Raw genomic sequence first — 21,903 nt, forward strand, 5'->3', positions numbered from 1 at the left:
TTATAAAACAAGTTCTAGATGCTGGACATGATTTCAAGGAAAGAAGAATTAGGTAGCACATGAAAATAATGTACTATGACAAGCAGCAACGGGGCCACCTCCTGTTTTGCTATGCTGGTAGGCTCCTTTGGTGAACAAATAGTGGGGTGTGATGACACTTAAAATGGGTGGGAGAGGATGTCTATCAGAACGTCGCTTCACTTTAGGACTACTATGTATTTAAGTGAAGGGTGCTAAGCAAACTGGGGTAGAATGGTGAGACTTAATGGCTAGCTTAGAAGGAAAGATGGGCTACTAAGGAGAGATGGACAGGCGGCGACAGGCATGGACCGATAGCTGAGGCGTAGCCAGGGGGGTTGTTTCAGTGTCAGAGCACCCGCCGAAATTGTATGAGTGGTGCATTCCCCTGCTGTCCCCTCTGCCTTTCGGCCTTTTTTTCCCCACACTGTTCACACTCCACATATAAGTACAGTATGTAAAAACAAAATAAGAAAATCAGACAATCAAATAAAATTATGTTGACGCATAGGCTATCTTTCCTTTTAGGTTTCTTATGCTGCCAGCCTATAACCTCCCCGAAAAACATATCTGACACCACTGACTAATAGTGCTGACTATACAGTTAGACCTGGCTAAGATTTGCAATTTTTTGTAATATCCAGGCTTTCGTTACATGCAGGTTTTGAAGCATATGAAGCAGAATGAAGCAGAAGCAAAACCGAAACGCTAGACATAAGTAATGGGGAACGCACCCTTAAGGATTTATTTCACAGTGAAAAACTGCGTGATTTGTACCTGCTGCTTTCCCACAAACGTGGTGGCTACGCGGCCCCCCAAAAGAGCATGGTCACTTACCCCCGTATTACCAAAAGTAACTAAAGTATCACTTATGCCTTTTGATGCTTTTCGGTGCCTTAACCCGTTTAAGGAACAAACTTATGCCTTTTCCATTTGCACACACACTGGCAAACAGTATTGATATACCAGCTTGACTGCAATTCCTTGAAATCGCAAACGACGCCTGTCAATACCATGTTCTTGTACCATGCCAAAGATGCATGCATGCTCACGAGTCAAAGTTCTTGAGAAGTCTGATTGATTGTGGGGTTTAATGCGCTGACGCAACACAGGCGATGAGGTGCGCCGTAGTGGAGGGCTCCGGATTAATTTTGACCACCTGGGGATCTTCAACATGCGCCGAAATCTCGTACACACGGGCGTTTTTTTCTTTTCGCCTCCATCAGAAAAGCAGCGGCGGCGGCCGGGAATCGAGTCTGCGCCCTCAAGCTCAGCAGCACAATGTTTGAGAAGTCTGAATTATGTGTTTGCTTGTACCTGGGCCATGACGAATTTCTCCATGAACATCTTGTAAGTCAGCTCCTTGGCATCTCGGGCAGGGATCATTGCGAGCTCCTCGATTTGCTTCTGCTCAATGAACTTCTTGTCAAGGAGCAACCTGGATAGGAAGAATTATGCTCACTGTAAGAAACACCACCTTGCTTGCTGGAAACAAAAGAGTTACTACAAGACCGTGTGCAAAATATAAGTTCTGCAGAGCAAAGGCCCACATACAAATAAATGCAGCATATTACAGTAGCCATCTTTGTGCTCATCAAAATAATGTTACACACAGAGAACAGACCTTGGTTCCAGTATACAAACTAACACCCTTCTGCAAGGGTAGAATTGAGAGCAACAGAGTAGGCACTATACTACTCTCTTACTTAGGCACACTGCTCAGACATGTGAACTGTGTCGCAATAATAATAAGCCCATTGCTTTAATAAATGGATTTTAAGCCAACAAATAATGCCACATAGCAAAAACACCTAAATATTAAAGTTGAACTAGTTGCTTGCATAAATATTGCACGTTAGCTCCCAAAAGGTGGAAAAGACATTTCGCGCACTCCAGGCTTTGAGAGAACCCATGTCGAAAAAAATTTTTGAAGCCCTCTGCACCAAAAGGAACGAGGTGTCCCTGTTAAGAGTTTTAATCAGGAACTACAGTCATTTTTTTAAAACCAAGCTGTAGGTTTAAAAATGTGGGATCTGCACTGATTGATTTATGTGTGGTATCGGCTGTGTGTGTGATATGTGCTCGTCTTCAGAAGATCACGAGTTGGACCGTAGTTTTAATAAGAACAAAGTTTTTAACGTGGTTAGGTTTGTGGATGACTCCTTAATTGTTTTTAAGAAGCAGGATTTTACCGATTTTAGTGGTGTTGAACACAAGGTTTTAGGCCCTTTCAATCAGCTGGGTAAGGGCCTTACACCAAAGTTTCCTTCTGAGAGCCACTTGCAGCTACTGGATGCAATGCCCACTATGTCCCATTCCCATGCATGCAAGCAGAGTCCTTCAATGCTCTTCTGGTCACGAAACTCCGGCCGAAGTTTCATTCAGGGACAAAAGCTGCCGCTAGGATCGCCCCTGTTAACGTGAAGGCTTCGCTGGCGGTCGACGACGCTTGCTGGCGGGCTGTTTCACCGTCGGCAACGTGCCTACTTTCATCTACTCTTCATTTCCACCTGTAAAAACGCGAGCGCAGTGTGCATGTTTTTGAGCCAGTTGTCGCGTAGCTAAGCTGTGAAATTGAGGGAAGACCACGGGTGTTACTGAGGCGTATATGTTGCAGTGTTCGTGCGTTGCGGCAGGCACCGCTACGTTCTCGCTTTGAGAAGGTGGACATCTGGTGTTTTTAATTTTTGACTAGCCTTTGCAGCCGCCTGCATGATTTGAGTGAACTAGCGCCAGAATTAAATCTGTATTCAGCCCTAGGCGCGACATGCTGCGCTGAGAAAATAGGTGTGCTAACGTACAGCACGTTGGGTTAGCGCTGTGTTTGCGCTATTTTATAGCGCGCTAATAATGTAAAAAAATAATCGAGATTCGGAAAGTGGGCGTGGACAGCAGGGAAAAAAAACGCTCACGAAATGGAAGCAGAATAATGGGCGCGCGGAGGGGCCAGGGTAGGAGTAAATTCTACAGCTTTGAGCTACTTTCTCAGCTGTTCTCATAGGCATAAAGTGTCAACAGATAAAAACTCGCCCGCTCAGTGCCTGTCACACCCCTGCCACCCAAACGGCAAGTTAAAAAACATTGATTGATTGATTATGAGGTTTAACGTGCCCACGCTACACAGGCAATGGGGCGCGCGCCGTAGTGTAGCCCTCCGGATTAATTTTAACCACTCAGGTATCTTTAACTTGTGCCGAAATCTCGAACACACCATCGTTTTCTCTTTTCGCCTCCATCAGAAAAGCGGCTGGGAACCCGCGTCCTTGGGCTTATCAGCACAACGCCTTAGCCCCTGGGCAAGCGTGGCGGGCAAGCGAAAAAAAAAATATATGCAGGCAAAGATAGCCATGCTCCGCTTTCCAAATTCAAAATTTGCAGTAATTTGCGGTTGGATAACCAAAATCACAGTAGCTGCAGTCCATCTTTGTGCGGCGACGAAACGCGACGACGTTTAGCAAACGGATTTTCTCGTGAGCGCGATCGTGGCTTGGGCTTCGTAAGATACACCGGCAGGTTTTCAAATATCTGGGGCGACATGGAGCTTGAGCTTCTTGCGCTGCAGAAGCACAGATTGTCCACTTATTTTGAATTCATCGGCTAGAATAATGTCCGTGGGGTCGAAATGTTTCTCGAACACACGAACGGCCTTTGACTCGAAGCTGAAAGCGTCCGTCTCTTGTCGTGGAATGGCTCGCTTCCACCTGTCGCGTTGTTCGCGGTCGCTTGAGAGGCAGAACAGCGAAGCCTTTTCCGTTGTACTCCGATAGCCAGAGCGGCAACCAGGACCACAGCACGTCAGAGGCATGGTAGTTCACATAGTTTGCCCTTCGTGATGAGTTTATAAAGCTATATCGCACAACAAACACCAGCAAGCTCGCGCTCCAACGCACTGCAAATGTGGCCGCCGCCGTCCAAGCCGCCTTCACCAGCCTCGTAGCGCCACCGCGCGGGAGCTTTGGTTCTGTTACGATCGGCGTATTGACATTACAACGCCTGTCTGCAATGCTATCGGGTACGGTCACCCAACGCTTCCATCGGCCAATTATCGCAAGTTTTCCTCTCCCCTACCCTCATCGATGGGGAGCGACCCGGCTTTGTATGCGATGACGCGGCGAAGAGGGACGCTTCTGCTGGACACAAGGCGCTTTCCGCGGCTTCCCGCCGGCGAGGCAGGGAGGCAGGGAGGGATTTACGAAGACGTGCAGCATTGCTTTTCCGGCGGCAATCGTCAGCGGGGGACTGCTTTGTTGTGGTCCGAGACGCTGCTATTCAACGAATACTCCCCGCCGGATTATCGATCGGGTCCGGGCGTCCTCCCGGCGCTTCAACCATTGCATCATCAGGAGTCAACTGAACATTAACCTGTGCAAAGTGCCATCTCTTTGTGAGTGTGTGGGCGTCAGCCGAGGCGCCCCTGATTGGACCATACTGACGTCAGTCGAGGAAAGGGGGAAACGGAGCGGACCCAACCTGGTTATTTAATCTCGTGCGCGCAGGAGCGCAAAAACCCTGTTCATTCAGTCAAACGCCATGTAGATGTCTGTACATAAAGTTTCTTTCGTCGCCCTACAAGCCCCAATGTTTGCCCCAACTCCAGATCAACGTACGCCCCCACCAGTCACGCTACCACATCCGCAACAGTCCCCATATGAAGCTCTCCCATAGTATTACGGAGAAGTTTCGTGACCAGAAAAGCATTGAAGGACTCTGATGCAAGGTATACAAAGAACTTGTGCAGGGGGTGTACAAGCCGTGCTCTTGGAGATCTGTGCTGCCATTTAAATCAGCTCACTAGGAGACTGTAAAGCGGGCGATAGTCTCATTATGCCTAGAATCCCCCCTTCAAAAGATTTGCTACCATAGGCCTGCTCCTGTTTCAACTACTAGCAAATAAAAAGGCTGCAGTCATGAGGGCTTCTGGAAACACTCATGGTCACTGTGGAGTTGTTGCTCCAAGAAGTTAAATGAAGGGTGAGAGTAAAAGAAAGGGGTAGCCAGAATACAAGGCTCAAGGTTATCCCACACATCACAAGCAACTCATAACCCAAAGGAAGTTGGGGTATGCAGGGGTGAGACAGCCCAAAGAGATTTGGGAGCAGTTTTCGGAGCAGCAAAATTTCGATTTTGGAGCAGAAGAAGCTTGATTTGGAGCAGGTAGGGACATTTAATACATCGTCTTGTGAGCTTAAAAAATCACAATTTCAGCAACTTGAAGGGTTAAGTACACATTCCAATCAGTTTTGAATACACGTACACTGAAACAGCCTTACGCGAAAGAATTTTTAAAGAGTGTCACAACGTTCTAACTGCACTACCTTTTTCCTAACTGGTGAGATTGTGTTGTGGCTGTACACAACACTGACAACAAAACTGCCGCTAACATTATCAAATTTAAGGGCTCTGCAATTGTGGCGTGTTTTTTTTACCGTTTCAATGCTAAAATTATTATTTTTGTAATCCCAGGCTGCGTTGTACGAACGAGTGTAGTCACGGCAACAGTTGAGCAACTTCGAGCTAACGGTCGCATGCCTACCCGTTGCATTCCGTGGGGCGCACGTCCAACCGGTGATCATTTGAGTAGCGTTACTGTTTAGCCACCTAGTTCTGGGCATTAAATTTCACTTCGCATACATCAAGTGTTATTAGTCGCGTGCTATGGCAACCATGCAGTCCTGCAGCTATTGGGCACTGCCTGGACAGGTCGCGGCGCCGCAGCGCCGCCCGCAACTTTCGTGCCGACCGTTCCCTCCCGGGCCCAGGCTCGCGATCGCGCTTCGAAGCATAGCAACACCTCAGCATTTTATAACATCACAACGAGCCAAAAAGTACAATTCACGAACCCGATTATAGACGCACGCACCGCGTTTCGCACTCAAGGACAAACCACGCTGAAGTCATAGGCCCCACATTTCAAAACTTTTTTTACGAGCCGCGCAACTTCTCGTAATCTCGCACCAATCTCAAACCATATCCCCGCGTTAACATCACCGTTCAGAGCCACAATCATAAAGTTAATACTACGCCACAATTGATAGAATGAATAGACTGGGACCCAGCTGATAGCGTAAAATAAACCAGGGAAAATATCGGCGATGAAGTAGGCGTGAAGTAGGCAGTAGCGCTTGAAGTAGGCAGTAGCAGGCAGATCAGGCGGCGGCCATGTTTGTAGCCACAGCGATGCCTAATCGGGAAGGCCGTTTCAGCGAACCCGGACAGAAAGCCAATCGTGTTTTAGAAGCTATCGTTTGCTTCATTTCTTCAGTCTTTCTATTTTTGTCATTTCTCTGTTTGCAATTGACCGCCAATAAAAGAGGTTACTGGGATGCGGGAGGCTTTCGTCCCCACCGGAACTGACACGAGCATCAAAATCCGTGCCTTTCAGGCTCTTTTGGAGCAGTTTGGCGCAATTTTCGCAATTTTCATGCTTTCGAAGCAGCTTGGCGCAGGAAAATGGAATTGTATCAAAAAGGCGCAATATGCGCAGCTGTCTCACCCCTGGGTATGTGTAATTATGTGTACCATCATTTCAGCCCCACTGCATGCGTACCAGGAGTGACGCTTGTGGAAAAAAGCACACCAGGCCTTATGGGGATTGCATGATCACCGTGGTGCACTACTGTATTTATCCAATTATAAGGTGGTCACGATTATAAGTTGAGGGTGCAGCTTGGAGAGTAAAAAAAATCCCCATATATATATATATATATATATATATATATATATATATATATATATATATATATATATATATATATATATATATATATATATATATATATATTGTAAGGAAATGAGGGGCTCGTTGAGGAAATACAGAAAGATAGGTCAGCAGTCTACAACGCCAAAGGAGGCATAGGGGTGTGGTTAGGCTCTTTTCTTTTTTACTATGGTTAATGAAGTAAACATTTTTTTAAATATACAAGAGAAAGAAAGAAAGAAAAACACGCGCCCAGAGTGGGGACCGAACCCACGCCTATCGATTACATGTCGAATGCCTTACCAATTCGGCTATCTGGGCGACTGTGTTCTCCTTCACTTTCTGGGCTATTTATATTTACTAGAAGTGTATCCGACACTTGAGGGTGGTAGCCAGCGCCACTCTGACTACACAGGGAGAAGGGGACTTTCTTTTCAACCCCCGGGGCGTGACTCCAACGTCTACAGCCTGTCATGAGCGGGTAACTGGCGGGAAGCCCCCTTATGCTACCTAGGCATCAAGGCTGCCAGAACCGAGACCCTCGCTAGGCTTTCGCAGAATAATATAGTAAGGAAATGAGGGGCTCGTTGAGGAAATACAGAAAGATAGGTCAGCAGTCTACAACGCCAAAGGAGGCATAGGGGTGTGGTTAGGCTCTTTTCTTTTTTACTATGGTTAATGAAGTAAACATTTTTTTAAATATACAAGAGAAAGAAAGAAAGAAAAACACGCGCCCAGAGTGGGGACCGAACCCACGCCTATCGATTACATGTCGAATGCCTTACCAATTCGGCTATCTGGGCGACTGTGTTCTCCTTCACTTTCTGGGCTATTTATATTTACTAGAAGTGTATCTGACACTTGAGGGTGGTAGCCAGCGCCACTCTGACTACACAGGGAGAAGGGGACCTTCTTTTCAACCCCCGGGGCGTGACTCCAACGTCTACAGCCTGTCATGAGCGGGTAACTGGCGGGAAGCCCCCTTATGCTACCTAGGCATCAAGGCTGCCAGAACCGAGACCCTCGCTAGGCTTTCGCAGAATAATATAGTAAGGAAATGAGGGGCTCGTTGAGGAAATACAGAAAGATAGGTCAGCAGTCTACAACGCCAAAGGAGGCATAGGGGTGTGGTTAGGCTCTTTTCTTTTTTACTATGGTTAATGAAGTAAACATTTTTTTAAATATACAAGAGAAAGAAAGAAAGAAAAACGCGCGCAGAGTGGGGACCGAACCCACGCCTATCGATTACATGTCGAATGCTTTACCAATTCGGCTATCTGGGCGACTGTGTTCTCCTTCACTTTCTGGGCTATTTATATTTACTAGAAGTGTATCCGACACTTGAGGGTGGTAGCCAGCGCCACTCTGACTACACAGGGAGAAGGGGACCTTCTTTTCAACCCCCGGGGCGTGACTCCAACGTCTACAGCCTGTCATGAGCGGGTAACTGGCGGGAAGCCCCCTTATGCTACCTAGGCATCAAGGCTGCCAGAACCGAGACCCTCGCTAGGCTTTCGCAGAATAATATAGTAAGGAAATGAGGGGCTCGTTGAGGAAATACAGAAAGATAGGTCAGCAGTCTACAACGCCAAAGGAGGCATAGGGGTGTGGTTAGGCTCTTTTCTTTTTTACTATGGTTAATGAAGTAAACATTTTTTTAAATATACAAGAGAAAGAAAGAAAGAAAAACACGCGCCCAGAGTGGGGACCGAACCCACGCCTATCGATTACATGTCGAATGCCTTACCAATTCGGCTATCTGGGCGACTGTGTTCTCCTTCACTTTCTGGGCTATTTATATTTACTAGAAGTGTATCTGACACTTGAGGGTGGTAGCCAGCGCCACTCTGACTACACAGGGAGAAGGGGACCTTCTTTTCAACCCCCGGGGCGTGACTCCAACGTCTACAGCCTGTCATGAGCGGGTAACTGGCGGGAAGCCCCCTTATGCTACCTAGGCATCAAGGCTGCCAGAACCGAGACCCTCGCTAGGCTTTCGCAGAATAATATAGTAAGGAAATGAGGGGCTCGTTGAGGAAATACAGAAAGATAGGTCAGCAGTCTACAACGCCAAAGGAGGCATAGGGGTGTGGTTAGGCTCTTTTCTTTTTTACTATGGTTAATGAAGTAAACATTTTTTTAAATATACAAGAGAAAGAAAGAAAGAAAAACACGCGCCCAGAGTGGAGACCGAACCCACGCCTTTCGATTACATGTCGAATGCCTTACCAATTCGGCTATCTGGGCGACTGTGTTCTCCTTCACTTTCTGGGCTATTTATATTTACTAGAAGTGTATCTGACACTTGAGGGTGGTAGCCAGCGCCACTCTGACTACACAGGGAGAAGGGGACCTTCTTTTCAACCCCCGGGGCGTGACTCCAACGTCTACAGCCTGTCATGAGCGGGTAACTGGCGGGAAGCCCCCTTATGCTACCTAGGCATCAAGGCTGCCAGAACCGAGACCCTCGCTAGGCTTTCGCAGAATAATATAGTAAGGAAATGAGGGGCTCGTTGAGGAAATACAGAAAGATAGGTCAGCAGTCTACAACGCCAAAGGAGGCATAGGGGTGTGGTTAGGCTCTTTTCTTTTTTACTATGGTTAATGAAGTAAACATTTTTTTAAATATACAAGAGAAAGAAAGAAAGAAAAACACGCGCCCAGAGTGGGGACCGAACCCACGCCTATCGATTACATGTCGAATGCCTTACCAATTCGGCTATCTGGGCGACTGTGTTCTCCTTCACTTTCTGGGCTATTTATATTTACTAGAAGTGTATCTGACACTTGAGGGTGGTAGCCAGCGCCACTCTGACTACACAGGGAGAAGGGGACCTTCTTTTCAACCCCCGGGGCGTGACTCCAACGTCTACAGCCTGTCATGAGCGGGTAACTGGCGGGAAGCCCCCTTATGCTACCTAGGCATCAAGGCTGCCAGAACCGAGACCCTCGCTAGGCTTTCGCAGAATAATATAGTAAGGAAATGAGGGGCTCGTTGAGGAAATACAGAAAGATAGGTCAGCAGTCTACAACGCCAAAGGAGGCATAGGGGTGTGGTTAGGCTCTTTTCTTTTTTACTATGGTTAATGAAGTAAACATTTTTTTAAATATACAAGAGAAAGAAAGAAAGAAAAACACGCGCCCAGAGTGGGGACCGAACCCACGCCTATCGATTACATGTCGAATGCCTTACCAATTCGGCTATCTGGGCGACTGTGTTCTCCTTCACTTTCTGGGCTATTTATATTTACTAGAAGTGTATCTGACACTTGAGGGTGGTAGCCAGCGCCACTCTGACTACACAGGGAGAAGGGGACCTTCTTTTCAACCCCCGGGGCGTGACTCCAACGTCTACAGCCTGTCATGAGCGGGTAACTGGCGGGAAGCCCCCTTATGCTACCTAGGCATCAAGGCTGCCAGAACCGAGACCCTCGCTAGGCTTTCGCAGAATAATATAGTAAGGAAATGAGGGGCTCGTTGAGGAAATACAGAAAGATAGGTCAGCAGTCTACAACGCCAAAGGAGGCATAGGGGTGTGGTTAGGCTCTTTTCTTTTTTACTATGGTTAATGAAGTAAACATTTTTTTAAATATACAAGAGAAAGAAAGAAAGAAAAACACGCGCCCAGAGTGGAGACCGAACCCACGCCTTTCGATTACATGTCGAATGCCTTACCAATTCGGCTATCTGGGCGACTGTGTTCTCCTTCACTTTCTGGGCTATTTATATTTACTAGAAGTGTATCCGACACTTGAGGGTGGTAGCCAGCGCCACTCTGACTACACAGGGAGAAGGGGACTTTCTTTTCAACCCCCGGGGCGTGACTCCAACGTCTACAGCCTGTCATGAGCGGGTAACTGGCGGGAAGCCCCCTTATGCTACCTAGGCATCAAGGCTGCCAGAACCGAGACCCTCGCTAGGCTTTCGCAGAATAATATAGTAAGGAAATGAGGGGCTCGTTGAGGAAATACAGAAAGATAGGTCAGCAGTCTACAACGCCAAAGGAGGCATAGGGGTGTGGTTAGGCTCTTTTCTTTTTTACTATGGTTAATGAAGTAAACATTTTTTTAAATATACAAGAGAAAGAAAGAAAGAAAAACACGCGCCCAGAGTGGAGACCGAACCCACGCCTTTCGATTACATGTCGAATGCCTTACCAATTCGGCTATCTGGGCGACTGTGTTCTCCTTCACTTTCTGGGCTATTTATATTTACTAGAAGTGTATCTGACACTTGAGGGTGGTAGCCAGCGCCACTCTGACTACACAGGGAGAAGGGGACCTTCTTTTCAACCCCCGGGGCGTGACTCCAACGTCTACAGCCTGTCATGAGCGGGTAACTGGCGGGAAGCCCCCTTATGCTACCTAGGCATCAAGGCTGCCAGAACCGAGACCCTCGCTAGGCTTTCGCAGAATAATATAGTAAGGAAATGAGGGGCTCGTTGAGGAAATACAGAAAGATAGGTCAGCAGTCTACAACGCCAAAGGAGGCATAGGGGTGTGGTTAGGCTCTTTTCTTTTTTACTATGGTTAATGAAGTAAACATTTTTTTAAATATACAAGAGAAAGAAAGAAAGAAAAACACGCGCCCAGAGTGGAGACCGAACCCACGCCTTTCGATTACATGTCGAATGCCTTACCAATTCGGCTATCTGGGCGACTGTGTTCTCCTTCACTTTCTGGGCTATTTATATTTACTAGAAGTGTATCTGACACTTGAGGGTGGTAGCCAGCGCCACTCTGACTACACAGGGAGAAGGGGACCTTCTTTTCAACCCCCGGGGCGTGACTCCAACGTCTACAGCCTGTCATGAGCGGGTAACTGGCGGGAAGCCCCCTTATGCTACCTAGGCATCAAGGCTGCCAGAACCGAGACCCTCGCTAGGCTTTCGCAGAATAATATAGTAAGGAAATGAGGGGCTCGTTGAGGAAATACAGAAAGATAGGTCAGCAGTCTACAACGCCAAAGGAGGCATAGGGGTGTGGTTAGGCTCTTTTCTTTTTTACTATGGTTAATGAAGTAAACATTTTTTTAAATATACAAGAGAAAGAAAGAAAGAAAAACACGCGCCCAGAGTGGAGACCGAACCCACGCCTTTCGATTACATGTCGAATGCCTTACCAATTCGGCTATCTGGGCGACTGTGTTCTCCTTCACTTTCTGGGCTATTTATATTTACTAGAAGTGTATCCGACACTTGAGGGTGGTAGCCAGCGCCACTCTGACTACACAGGGAGAAGGGGACTTTCTTTTCAACCCCCGGGGCGTGACTCCAACGTCTACAGCCTGTCATGAGCGGGTAACTGGCGGGAAGCCCCCTTATGCTACCTAGGCATCAAGGCTGCCAGAACCGAGACCCTCGCTAGGCTTTCGCAGAATAATATAGTAAGGAAATGAGGGGCTCGTTGAGGAAATACAGAAAGATAGGTCAGCAGTCTACAACGCCAAAGGAGGCATAGGGGTGTGGTTAGGCTCTTTTCTTTTTTACTATGGTTAATGAAGTAAACATTTTTTTAAATATACAAGAGAAAGAAAGAAAGAAAAACACGCGCCCAGAGTGGAGACCGAACCCACGCCTTTCGATTACATGTCGAATGCCTTACCAATTCGGCTATCTGGGCGACTGTGTTCTCCTTCACTTTCTGGGCTATTTATATTTACTAGAAGTGTATCTGACACTTGAGGGTGGTAGCCAGCGCCACTCTGACTACACAGGGAGAAGGGGACCTTCTTTTCAACCCCCGGGGCGTGACTCCAACGTCTACAGCCTGTCATGAGCGGGTAACTGGCGGGAAGCCCCCTTATGCTACCTAGGCATCAAGGCTGCCAGAACCGAGACCCTCGCTAGGCTTTCGCAGAATAATATAGTAAGGAAATGAGGGGCTCGTTGAGGAAATACAGAAAGATAGGTCAGCAGTCTACAACGCCAAAGGAGGCATAGGGGTGTGGTTAGGCTCTTTTCTTTTTTACTATGGTTAATGAAGTAAACATTTTTTTAAATATACAAGAGAAAGAAAGAAAGAAAAACACGCGCCCAGAGTGGAGACCGAACCCACGCCTTTCGATTACATGTCGAATGCCTTACCAATTCGGCTATCTGGGCGACTGTGTTCTCCTTCACTTTCTGGGCTATTTATATTTACTAGAAGTGTATCTGACACTTGAGGGTGGTAGCCAGCGCCACTCTGACTTCAGATACACTTCTAGTAAATATAAATAGCCCAGAAAGTGAAGGAGAACACAGTCGCCCAGATAGCCGAATTGGTAAGGCATTCGACATGTAATCGAAAGGCGTGGGTTCGGTCCCCACTCTGGGTGCGTGTTTTTCTTTCTTTCTTTCTCTTGTATATTTAAAAAAAATGTTTACTTCATTAACCATAGCAAAAAAGAAAAGAGCCTAACCACACCCCTATGCCTCCTTTGGCGTTGTAGACTGCTGACCTATCTTTCTGCGCGCACGCACGCACGCACGCACACACACACACACACACACACACACACACACACATAAATACATACATATATATCGAGCTTCGATTATAAGGTGGAGTATGACTTTGAGACTACAGATTTTAGAAAAAAAAAAAACCTGCCTTATATTTGAATAAATACGGTAGTTGCCAATGTGCTGTGGTAGGCCCCATATACTAGACAAACTGGCCAGTGTGTCAATGACCGGGCTTTTGAGCATGAGTGAACCCTCTCAAACAATTGACACTTGTGCCTGTGCACAGTGAGGCTGCTTGCCTCTGCTGTTCAAGTTAAAGGTTTTTGGTTGTAGCAGAGAAACTGTGGCAATGTAAAATGCCCATTAGAGGCAATTCACACTAAAGAGAAAGGCACAGCAAGTGCAATGCCAGTTTGTTGATGGAAGGGCAAGTTAGGCTACTACGACGCAAACGATAGCGTAGCATGTGATGGGTTTCGTTTGCTGGGACGCACGCAATGAATGGCGATAAAATGTTTGCATCCCCTCGGGTTCTACTGAGTGCACCGAAATCTCCAATCCACCGCACTTTGCTATTCCACCTGCACACAAGTGCACGGCTGATAGCAGAGATCAGTGGTTGAAATGGGAAAGAAATAAACAATAAGGCGATGTGATAAATAAAGCAATGAAGAGAGAGACACCATGTTGTTATGGAAAGAGAAGCATGGAGCGAGAGGTTAGGAAGCAGTGCGGAACGTGGGAAAGAAATGAACTAAGCATGAAGGGGGTGGACGATATCGGCATTCCTCTCAACTGCCATGGCTATTCCCAGTTTCGTAGGAGCCATCGTACGATGTACACAGCATGCACTTGTGTTGTATGATCGGGGTAGATTGTATCTATGGTGAATTTGCCGGGACTTCAGTGACCAGTTGCAACAAGCAGGTCTTTGCAAGGCACGTATTAATTAGTGTTCTAATGTACTAGCCTGGATATTTGTACACCAGGGCTCCAAATGTCAATGTATTACACCTCCCCCTCCCCCTCTGTCAAACTAACGAGCAAAAGCTTCCAAGCTCAAATGCAGGATGGCTTGGAATGCAGTGAAGAATGAACAGGAACACACAATACCAACAAAGCCCCAGTACTACATATCGCAACTTTCTACCACTCCTCTGAAAACCAAACATTGCAATAATGGTCAAGTGACATAGAAGGGACACTAAAGTGATTTGTAAACATTGTGGGATTACTAGTGCAAATTGTAGACCCTAGGTCATGTTTCGACCACCCTCGGTGCGTTTACGCGACTTTATTAAGCAGAAAAATCCGTTCAGAAGTGCTGTCCCCATCTCTGCATCCTCCTTGCCAATTTCCCATGACATTTTGTGTGACGCTTACTCGAAAAGGCTTGGCTTGACTGTGCTACTGCGCGGCATTCCAACCCACCGACAAAGTCCATCGGCCGGCCACCAGCGGCCACCAGTCACGACACGATTTGTGCCGAGAAAGATGTGCCTTTAGTTTGTAGACTGTATCAAGCTTAGTATAAAGGCTGCAAGTCAAACAAGTCACACAAGTGACACAAGTCACACAAGCTAATATGCGATGCTTTGCTGACTGGTGTGCTAGTAGAAAACCTAAGGCCAATTAAGGGCGGGAGAAGAGTCAGTGAAGTTAATATAGGTACTAAGGAGTTAAAATCAACCAAAATTTTATTGTACAGTGTAAAACCAAGGTACAGGAAGCACTTTTTGCACTGGGTGAGCTAGCACTGTAGTCAGCAGCACGACCACACTAGGGAATGTAGTCACTAGAGATGAGATATTCGTGAAAATATGAGGGACGCTTACTGCACAAGCGTCATTCAAGAAATAGTCATCTAAGCTGTTGGGAGTGCTGAAACTGAAAAGAAAATAAACAGACTATACGATATACACTTCATATTTTAATCCCCAACAGCAGGGGCGCTATGGCAGAGTAGTCTAAAGTACTGGGTACAATATGTCGCAAGTAGTAAGTTAAAATCCCCTATATTACTTTTTTTTTCATTATTTTGGTCTGCGTGCAATGTTTTCTATACTGAATTTACCATTTTGTGCTGCAACCTTCTATGCTCCACGAGCGAGTTGGCAGACTGCTTGCAGAGTGCACTGACGCGCTGGCGAGTTCTCGTTGGCATGGTGTCGACATAAGCACCGACTGCTTGCGGGCACAGTGCCAAATCGGCCGACCCATGGCCTGGTGCGAATGCGCCTCTTATGACACAGGCACGGGCCAGGCAAGACCCAAAGGTGGGGAGAAACGACTCACTTCTGAGTGTCTCCAGTGACATGGGGGGCGTTCAGCCACCGTGTACTCCTTGGCTAGTGAACGTTACAATACTAAGCAGTGTTGTCATGCTTACTTGACGCATCAGCCATCAACATGGCAGCAGCACAGTCTGCAGATTCCTGAGATATCGAGAATGCCCAACCAACGATAGCGTCAGATGCGAAGTGTGTTGTTGCAGAGAACCAAAATGGAAACTGGTTTCAATTCCAACCTTGGACATTGTCAAATCATATCATATCTCGAATGTGAATCTTCTGTTACTTGTTGCGGCTGGCTGCCACAAATAGCGCATGGTAGTTTTACCTTCTTTAAGGCTTTATAGATTAAGTACTGCTTTATCGACTGGATAAACGATAATAAGTGTGTTTATCCGAGCCAGTCTATGCAATTCAAACAAAAACAGAAGTTTGACCAGTTCACTTCAGTGTCCCTTTAATGCATGCATGTTCTATATTTTTAAAGACGATAGTTTTTCTTGGGCTACTTAAATGCAGAAATTTTGATCTGTCTGTATGTCTGTCTGTCTGCCTGTCTGTGACTTGATTCAGCCACCCGGCCAAAGTGAAACAGAAACTGTGCAATAGTCTTACATACCCACAGCCAAATCTAAACGTCTAAGTCCGGTGTTAATGTTCATACTTATCAACATTGAGGAACAAGAACAAGACATTACGCAAATATAAGGCAGCAAATCAATACATGAGTGATATTTTAAGTGTTTCTTTATTCAAAATTCATGGATGCTTGGTTTTTGCGATAGCAAATAAAATACTACATCAACTGCGGAAAACCATAGCCTGCTGTTGCCCGTGCTACCTGGCGGCATTTAAATATTATCAAACGGCAACAGCAACAAAAGGTTCCACTAGGTAGGTTCTTTGTTCCTCTTGGAACGCTCATGGAGTAGGGCAACGTGGATTTATAAACGTTGTAGTAGGGTGCCTCGATTCACGCGCGTCTCCACCGTACGGCAGCGTTGGCATCGAGGCATCCGACTTGAAGCAGGGGAATGTGGTAAATTTAAATTGACTTGAGCAAACCTCTAGTGTGTCATCTTAAGAGGAATGAGATAGGAGAGGAACCGCATGAGAGGTGAGCGGGAAGGAGAAGGGAAGCATTTGCTTGCCAGGGGCACTGGTCGACTATCGTCTTTCGTCGGCATTTGCAACGAAAGGAGCAGATACCTGGACAATTTTTTGCTGTGTGTCTCGCCTTGCAAAGCTCACAGAGCAAAGAGGTATAGTAAGGGCAAAGTGCTGCTACTACCGTGTCAATGATAATACATGTCAATGATAATGACAATGATAATACAACTGAAGAATGCTTTACCTGAATATGCGGCAGCTCTTGACTCCAAAGCGGTCCTGCACAATGGATATGAGGACGCCCTCGGCAAGCAGCCTCATGGCACGTTCCAGGTTGACGCTAAACATGCCGCCTCGCTCGTCTGTGCGTCTGACCAGGCCTAAGGCGTCCTCTCCGATGACCTTGAGGTACGAGTCCAGCTCCTACAACAAGGAGGAGGGCAGAAGCAGGGTTCAGGAAATAAACTCAACACATGACACATCCGACAAAATTCTGAGCTTTCGCCAAGAATTGACAAGCAGAATGACAAATTAGGACCAACACAGAAGTGAACACACTCAAACCACAACACACCAGACTGGATGTTGTGCGTTTCAAAACTTGTCGGACCAATTTCGAAGACCGCAAAGATGTGACATAAAAGCAGTGTGCAGTAACTTTGGGAATACAAGGGAACAGAGTGCAGATGGGGGTGGGGCATCGGGCCACTTTTGTTTGCGCATTGCGCCGCTTCTATTGGATGTATTGCGAAAATATTTCGTACACGGGAACTATTCAATGTGTACTTGCTGCTAGTAAACTTTTAATTCTAAAACCGCTTCACCTTCCCTTTAAGGAGTAACTTAGATCACCAGACGTCCTGCGTCAAAATATCACAAAGGTGGACATTTGGTTTTCCGTCACCACGAAAAAGACAACCCAGCAACGGGGGTTTGGAAAGTAACCTGCAACTGCAGGCATAATACAAGCACAATGCCAGCAACGCCATGAAACCAAGCTGTTGTGGGGTTAACAATCACGACTCAGGTCTGCCACACCCTCATCCAAGTTGGAGGCACAAAGGAAAGTGCTGGCAAGCACAGCTGTAGACAGAACAAGAGCTTTTTTACAACACGGCAGCTGTCTGCTAATCTGCTGCACGGCTTGGCATTCCACGAGGCTTTCTTTCGTTTGCACTAGGTTGTGGTTCTTTCTAACAACCACTTCTGTACTCGCCTGTGCACTGAAACCTTCTCCAGACAGAATAAGAGCACAGCGACGTGCTGCAATTGTAGAAGTAGAGAAAAGGCGGACACGAATAAGCACTGTTACGGATCAGCACGCCGCTGTGCAGCGTGCAGCGCTCTTCGTGCAGCGCTCTTCTGCTTTGTGGCAGAGCCACCACTACGCGCGCCTTCCATGTGGGCGCCTCTGTGTCGGTGACTCAGGCTTGCAGCGGCAGCCAACAGATCCCAACAAGCCGCAACATGCCTCGGAAAAGCCGGATCGCTGGTGCCTTGCTGTCTGCGTGATCCAAACTTCGGCGGTGGCAAACGCGACATGTGGCTACATGCCCGCAGGCCACGAACACCATTGCGGAGACCTCCTCCCTCCCCTCTCTTGGACTTAGATACTGCCATCCTCTCACAAACTCTGGAAAGAGTGTTGTGCATGTCTGTACCATGTCACATTGTGTGCAAAAGCAGGGGGAATGTTTGTTTGACCGTTCGCACTTTGGGCATAAGAGCCCCAACTGATGAAGTGCATTCCTGTTGGAGCAGTGAATTAATGCTGTCCCTCTGCTCGAATCCTCTACTGTAACCTCGCCCGTCAAAGCATTGTTCCTGCATTTATTCGGCTCATCTCTCGCCATGCAGTAAACCAGTTAAGTTTGCCTTCGGCTTCTGGTAGTCATCTTCAAGGCAGCAAATTTGCTGGCTGCTCGCTTCACCACGCTACCACATGCATGTCGGAGGTGACGGAGCTCGGCTCAGGGAGGTCTTCCCATATGCAACAGCGCATGTACAACTCTACACCGTGTTTTTTCATTTTTTTTTTTACATTTAAGCTCCCATTTTCAAGGTGTGCCCCATGCACGCTTTCTTTTAAATTATTTGCGATAAAACATATATGTACCCTAAATCTTGCATACAAAACAAGGGTTTTTCTCATATTTTTGAAAGTCATACGGTATTTACGCTGTCGTGGCTGTATGCGATCCTTGGCGCATTTGAAACCTCCACTGCTTTTGCCTACTACCACCATTCCAACACTGCCAACTCTGGGCCCAAAGAATTATCAAAGAAATAATACGCAGGAGACAGCCAGGCGCACAAACAAAGGTTGCGTTCTGCTTCTCGCATTCTTTCTGAATTGTGAGCCCCAGCATGGCAGGTGCCGGTCTAGATGAGTGGGTTGGAACGTCAGGTAGCATGGTCAAAGTGTATGGGGTCAGCGTTGTGGCAAGCTGTCATCAGGACCAAGCTGATAAAAAGAAGAAAAACTTTACACAAGTATTTACATCATTCTGGATCTGAGAGAACAGGCGGTGTGCGAGGGTAGGTAGGCATCCCCTTTCTCCACGCTGAGATCAGAAATGCACTAAACAGGAACTTCAATGATGAGCACACAGTTTCACCCAGAGGGCACCTTTCCCTCTTTTATGAGTGGACGCCTTGTTGACATCCGTGACACTGCGCATCTAGGATCAAAACTGTAAGCCCCAGAAAACATTGGGATCCTCGCCATATTCCCATGGAACTACATGTTGTGTCCTGAGCACCGTCAAACATGCCACCCAAAGGAGACAGAGAGAGAGAGAGAAAGAATAAATATTTTTTCTTTGTCGAGCAGAGGCTAGGTATCAGATACGGCATGCTGCCGCAAAAGGAGATGCTGCGTGAGGCTTTTGTCACCTCACATGACCGTTTCTGGCCATTAGGGTGGCATTTGGCTGGCAAAAGGTTTGGGTGGCCAAAGTCACGGAAAGCGGCGTAAGCCCAGCCACAGCATGGACTGCATGTGTGTTTGAAAACGCCCATGTGTTTGACATTTCAGGGCACATTCAAGATCCCCAGGAGGACAAAATTGATTCGGAGCCCTCCACTATGGCGCACCTCATCGCCTATGACGCGTTGGTACGTTAAACCTCATAATCAATCAATTAAATCAATCGGAGCACGGACTGCTGCTGTGCAGATCGTCCGCAGACTGCCCAAGATGTGATCCGGCATCCTATTTTAACACGGATTGCCCTAGGGCTCCCAGTCCGAATGCAGTCCTCGGACTGCCCGTGGACCAACCACAGCCGGTAAACCGAGAAGGCCCGTTGTAAACCCACCAGGTTGTTTCCTGTCTATGAAGGAACGTGGTGGGGGCTACGCACCCGACCAGTAAAAGGCCTGGGTGATCGAATCCGAAATGCAGCAAGGACGGGTGTCTCAACAATAATTCATTTCTTTTTTTTATGCCCCTTTCACATCTCTTTTGGTATTATATGAAGATTTGCTTACAGGTGAGCTTATTCAATAACTAGGTGTACCCAATGGCCTTTTACTCTGCCCTTGAAGTGTCCCAGAGTCATCAGCACCGGCCATGTCTGGAAAGTGTGACTTTGGCGACCAGACATTTTGGTCAGGGTGCGGCCACACACAAAAATTTAGTATACAGTCGAAACACTGGAGTGCGGCTCTTATGGGTCATTGTGCGGTAAGCTAGGCAACACAGCTTATCCACCGGTTTTAGGGCGGTTAGAAAACAAGTTACCAGATTTGAGGTGCTAGGTGCCCTGCCATCTTGGCACTTAACGGGGTGCCCAACTATTACAGGTTCACACAGTTGCAGGGACACACAACAGTGAGTGAGTCAGTCCCATGTATTTATTAGTCCAAGATTTCCCCCACTTTCTAGTCTCATAATGATGACGATTCAAGGTTTGATGGCACAGGGCTCACAAAGAGCACCACGACAAAGGTGAGATAAGAAGTTAGCGGGGGGTGTCTTTCTGGTCTCCTCTCCGCCTAGCGTAGCAAGTTAGTAAATGAGGCTTACTTTCACACCAAAACCAACCACACTGTCTCTCGCCTGCTTGAAACTACCCAAGGCCTGGGCCAGAAGGGCCACGGGCAGGAGCACCTGCCTGCATGGAGATGTTGATCTCGCGCTTGAGGGCATTGTGAATCTCGCTGCGGCTGACGGGTACGCTGAAGGCATCCTTCGGGTGGGCCCGGGTCTCGGACAGCCGTAGCATGGTGCGCACCACCTCCCCCGCCTTCAGGCCCAGACGCCGGGACACGGCGTGCACCACCAGCTGGTCCCTGGAGGAGGACGCAGTGCCACAAAGAAGAAACGGCCGTCAGCGCAACAGCAGCTCCAACGGTGCATAGAGGCTACAGAGTAACGAGACGGTTCAGAACGACCCCTTCGCTTTGTTTTTACCTCTCACTTTGTTCGTGACTTCTTCAAGGGTGGAAACTTTTTTGGAACTGTTCTTAGGACAACAGCCTCGCATGGCCCGTTCCGAGAAAATCTGGTGTCGGCACCACTGTTCTTGGCATGACTACAATGGGGCCAAAAAATGGCCACGTATCTGCTCCTTTTGTTGCAAATGTCGCCGAAAGACTATCGTGCCCCTGCCAAGTAAAGGCCTCCCTCCTCTTTCCTGCTCACGTCTCATGCTGTTCCTCTCCCATCTCGTTCCTCCCAAGATGGGGAGGAACGAGATGGGGAGAATGGGGGTCCGCGAGAACATTTGAGGGGTCCGCCAAGCCTCGCTCAAAGCTACACCCCCCCCTCCTCCCGCCATATTTTTCTCGATTTTGCTAACTAGCACTTTCTTGCAGTGCAAAAAGGTGGCTTCGCCACATTACGTGTACGCCTAGTTTCTCTGCGTAGCACATATTTTAACATCTGCTTTTTGCACAGCACGCCAGCTATGAGAAGAAAAGAAACAGACACAGAAAAGGCAGACTTTTAGATTCAAGAGCAAATTGTTCAGCATTATGACGCGCATCGTCATTAACGTCAAGCACAAAAGGGGGGAATCGGATAAGTGTGTGGGCGACGTAACCTGCAAGTACAAATTGTTTGACATTACGACACCGATCAACATATGCTCCATCGTGGGGTCCCCCGTCACTTTCGCAAGCCCCAGAGGAGTCCCCGGGGCAGTAATGGTTGAGAACCACTGCGCTAGAGGTTTGCTCACGTCAATTTAAATATACCGCGCTCTGCTGCTCCAAGTCGGGTGGCTCGATGCCAGCACTGCCGTACGGCAGAGACACGCATGAATTGAGGCACCCTACTACAATTTTTGTAGAACCACGTTGCCCTGCTCCACAAGCGTTCCAAGCGGAACGTG

At 47.5% G+C, this 21,903-nt stretch overlaps 1 protein-coding gene across 1 annotated transcript in view; it reads right to left on the reverse strand.

Moving 5' to 3' along the window:
- The window catches only part of Polr3c (RNA polymerase III subunit C), a 35,689-nt gene that overhangs the window by 8,617 nt on the left and 5,169 nt on the right, over positions 1-21,903 (reverse strand). The window contains exons 6-8 of the mRNA XM_077703619.1: positions 20,683-20,860; positions 16,809-16,987; positions 1,336-1,456 (exon numbers count right to left, since the gene is read on the reverse strand). Coding sequence (XP_077559745.1) covers positions 1,336-1,456; positions 16,809-16,987; positions 20,683-20,860 — 478 coding nt within the window. The remainder of the gene's footprint in view (positions 1-1,335; positions 1,457-16,808; positions 16,988-20,682; positions 20,861-21,903) is intronic.

This window comes from Haemaphysalis longicornis, unplaced genomic scaffold, assembly GCF_048455015.1.
Source record: "Haemaphysalis longicornis isolate Haplotype H1 unplaced genomic scaffold, Haemaphysalis longicornis Haplotype H1 scaffold_3, whole genome shotgun sequence".
Classification (NCBI taxonomy): Eukaryota; Metazoa; Arthropoda; class Arachnida; order Ixodida; family Ixodidae; genus Haemaphysalis; species Haemaphysalis longicornis.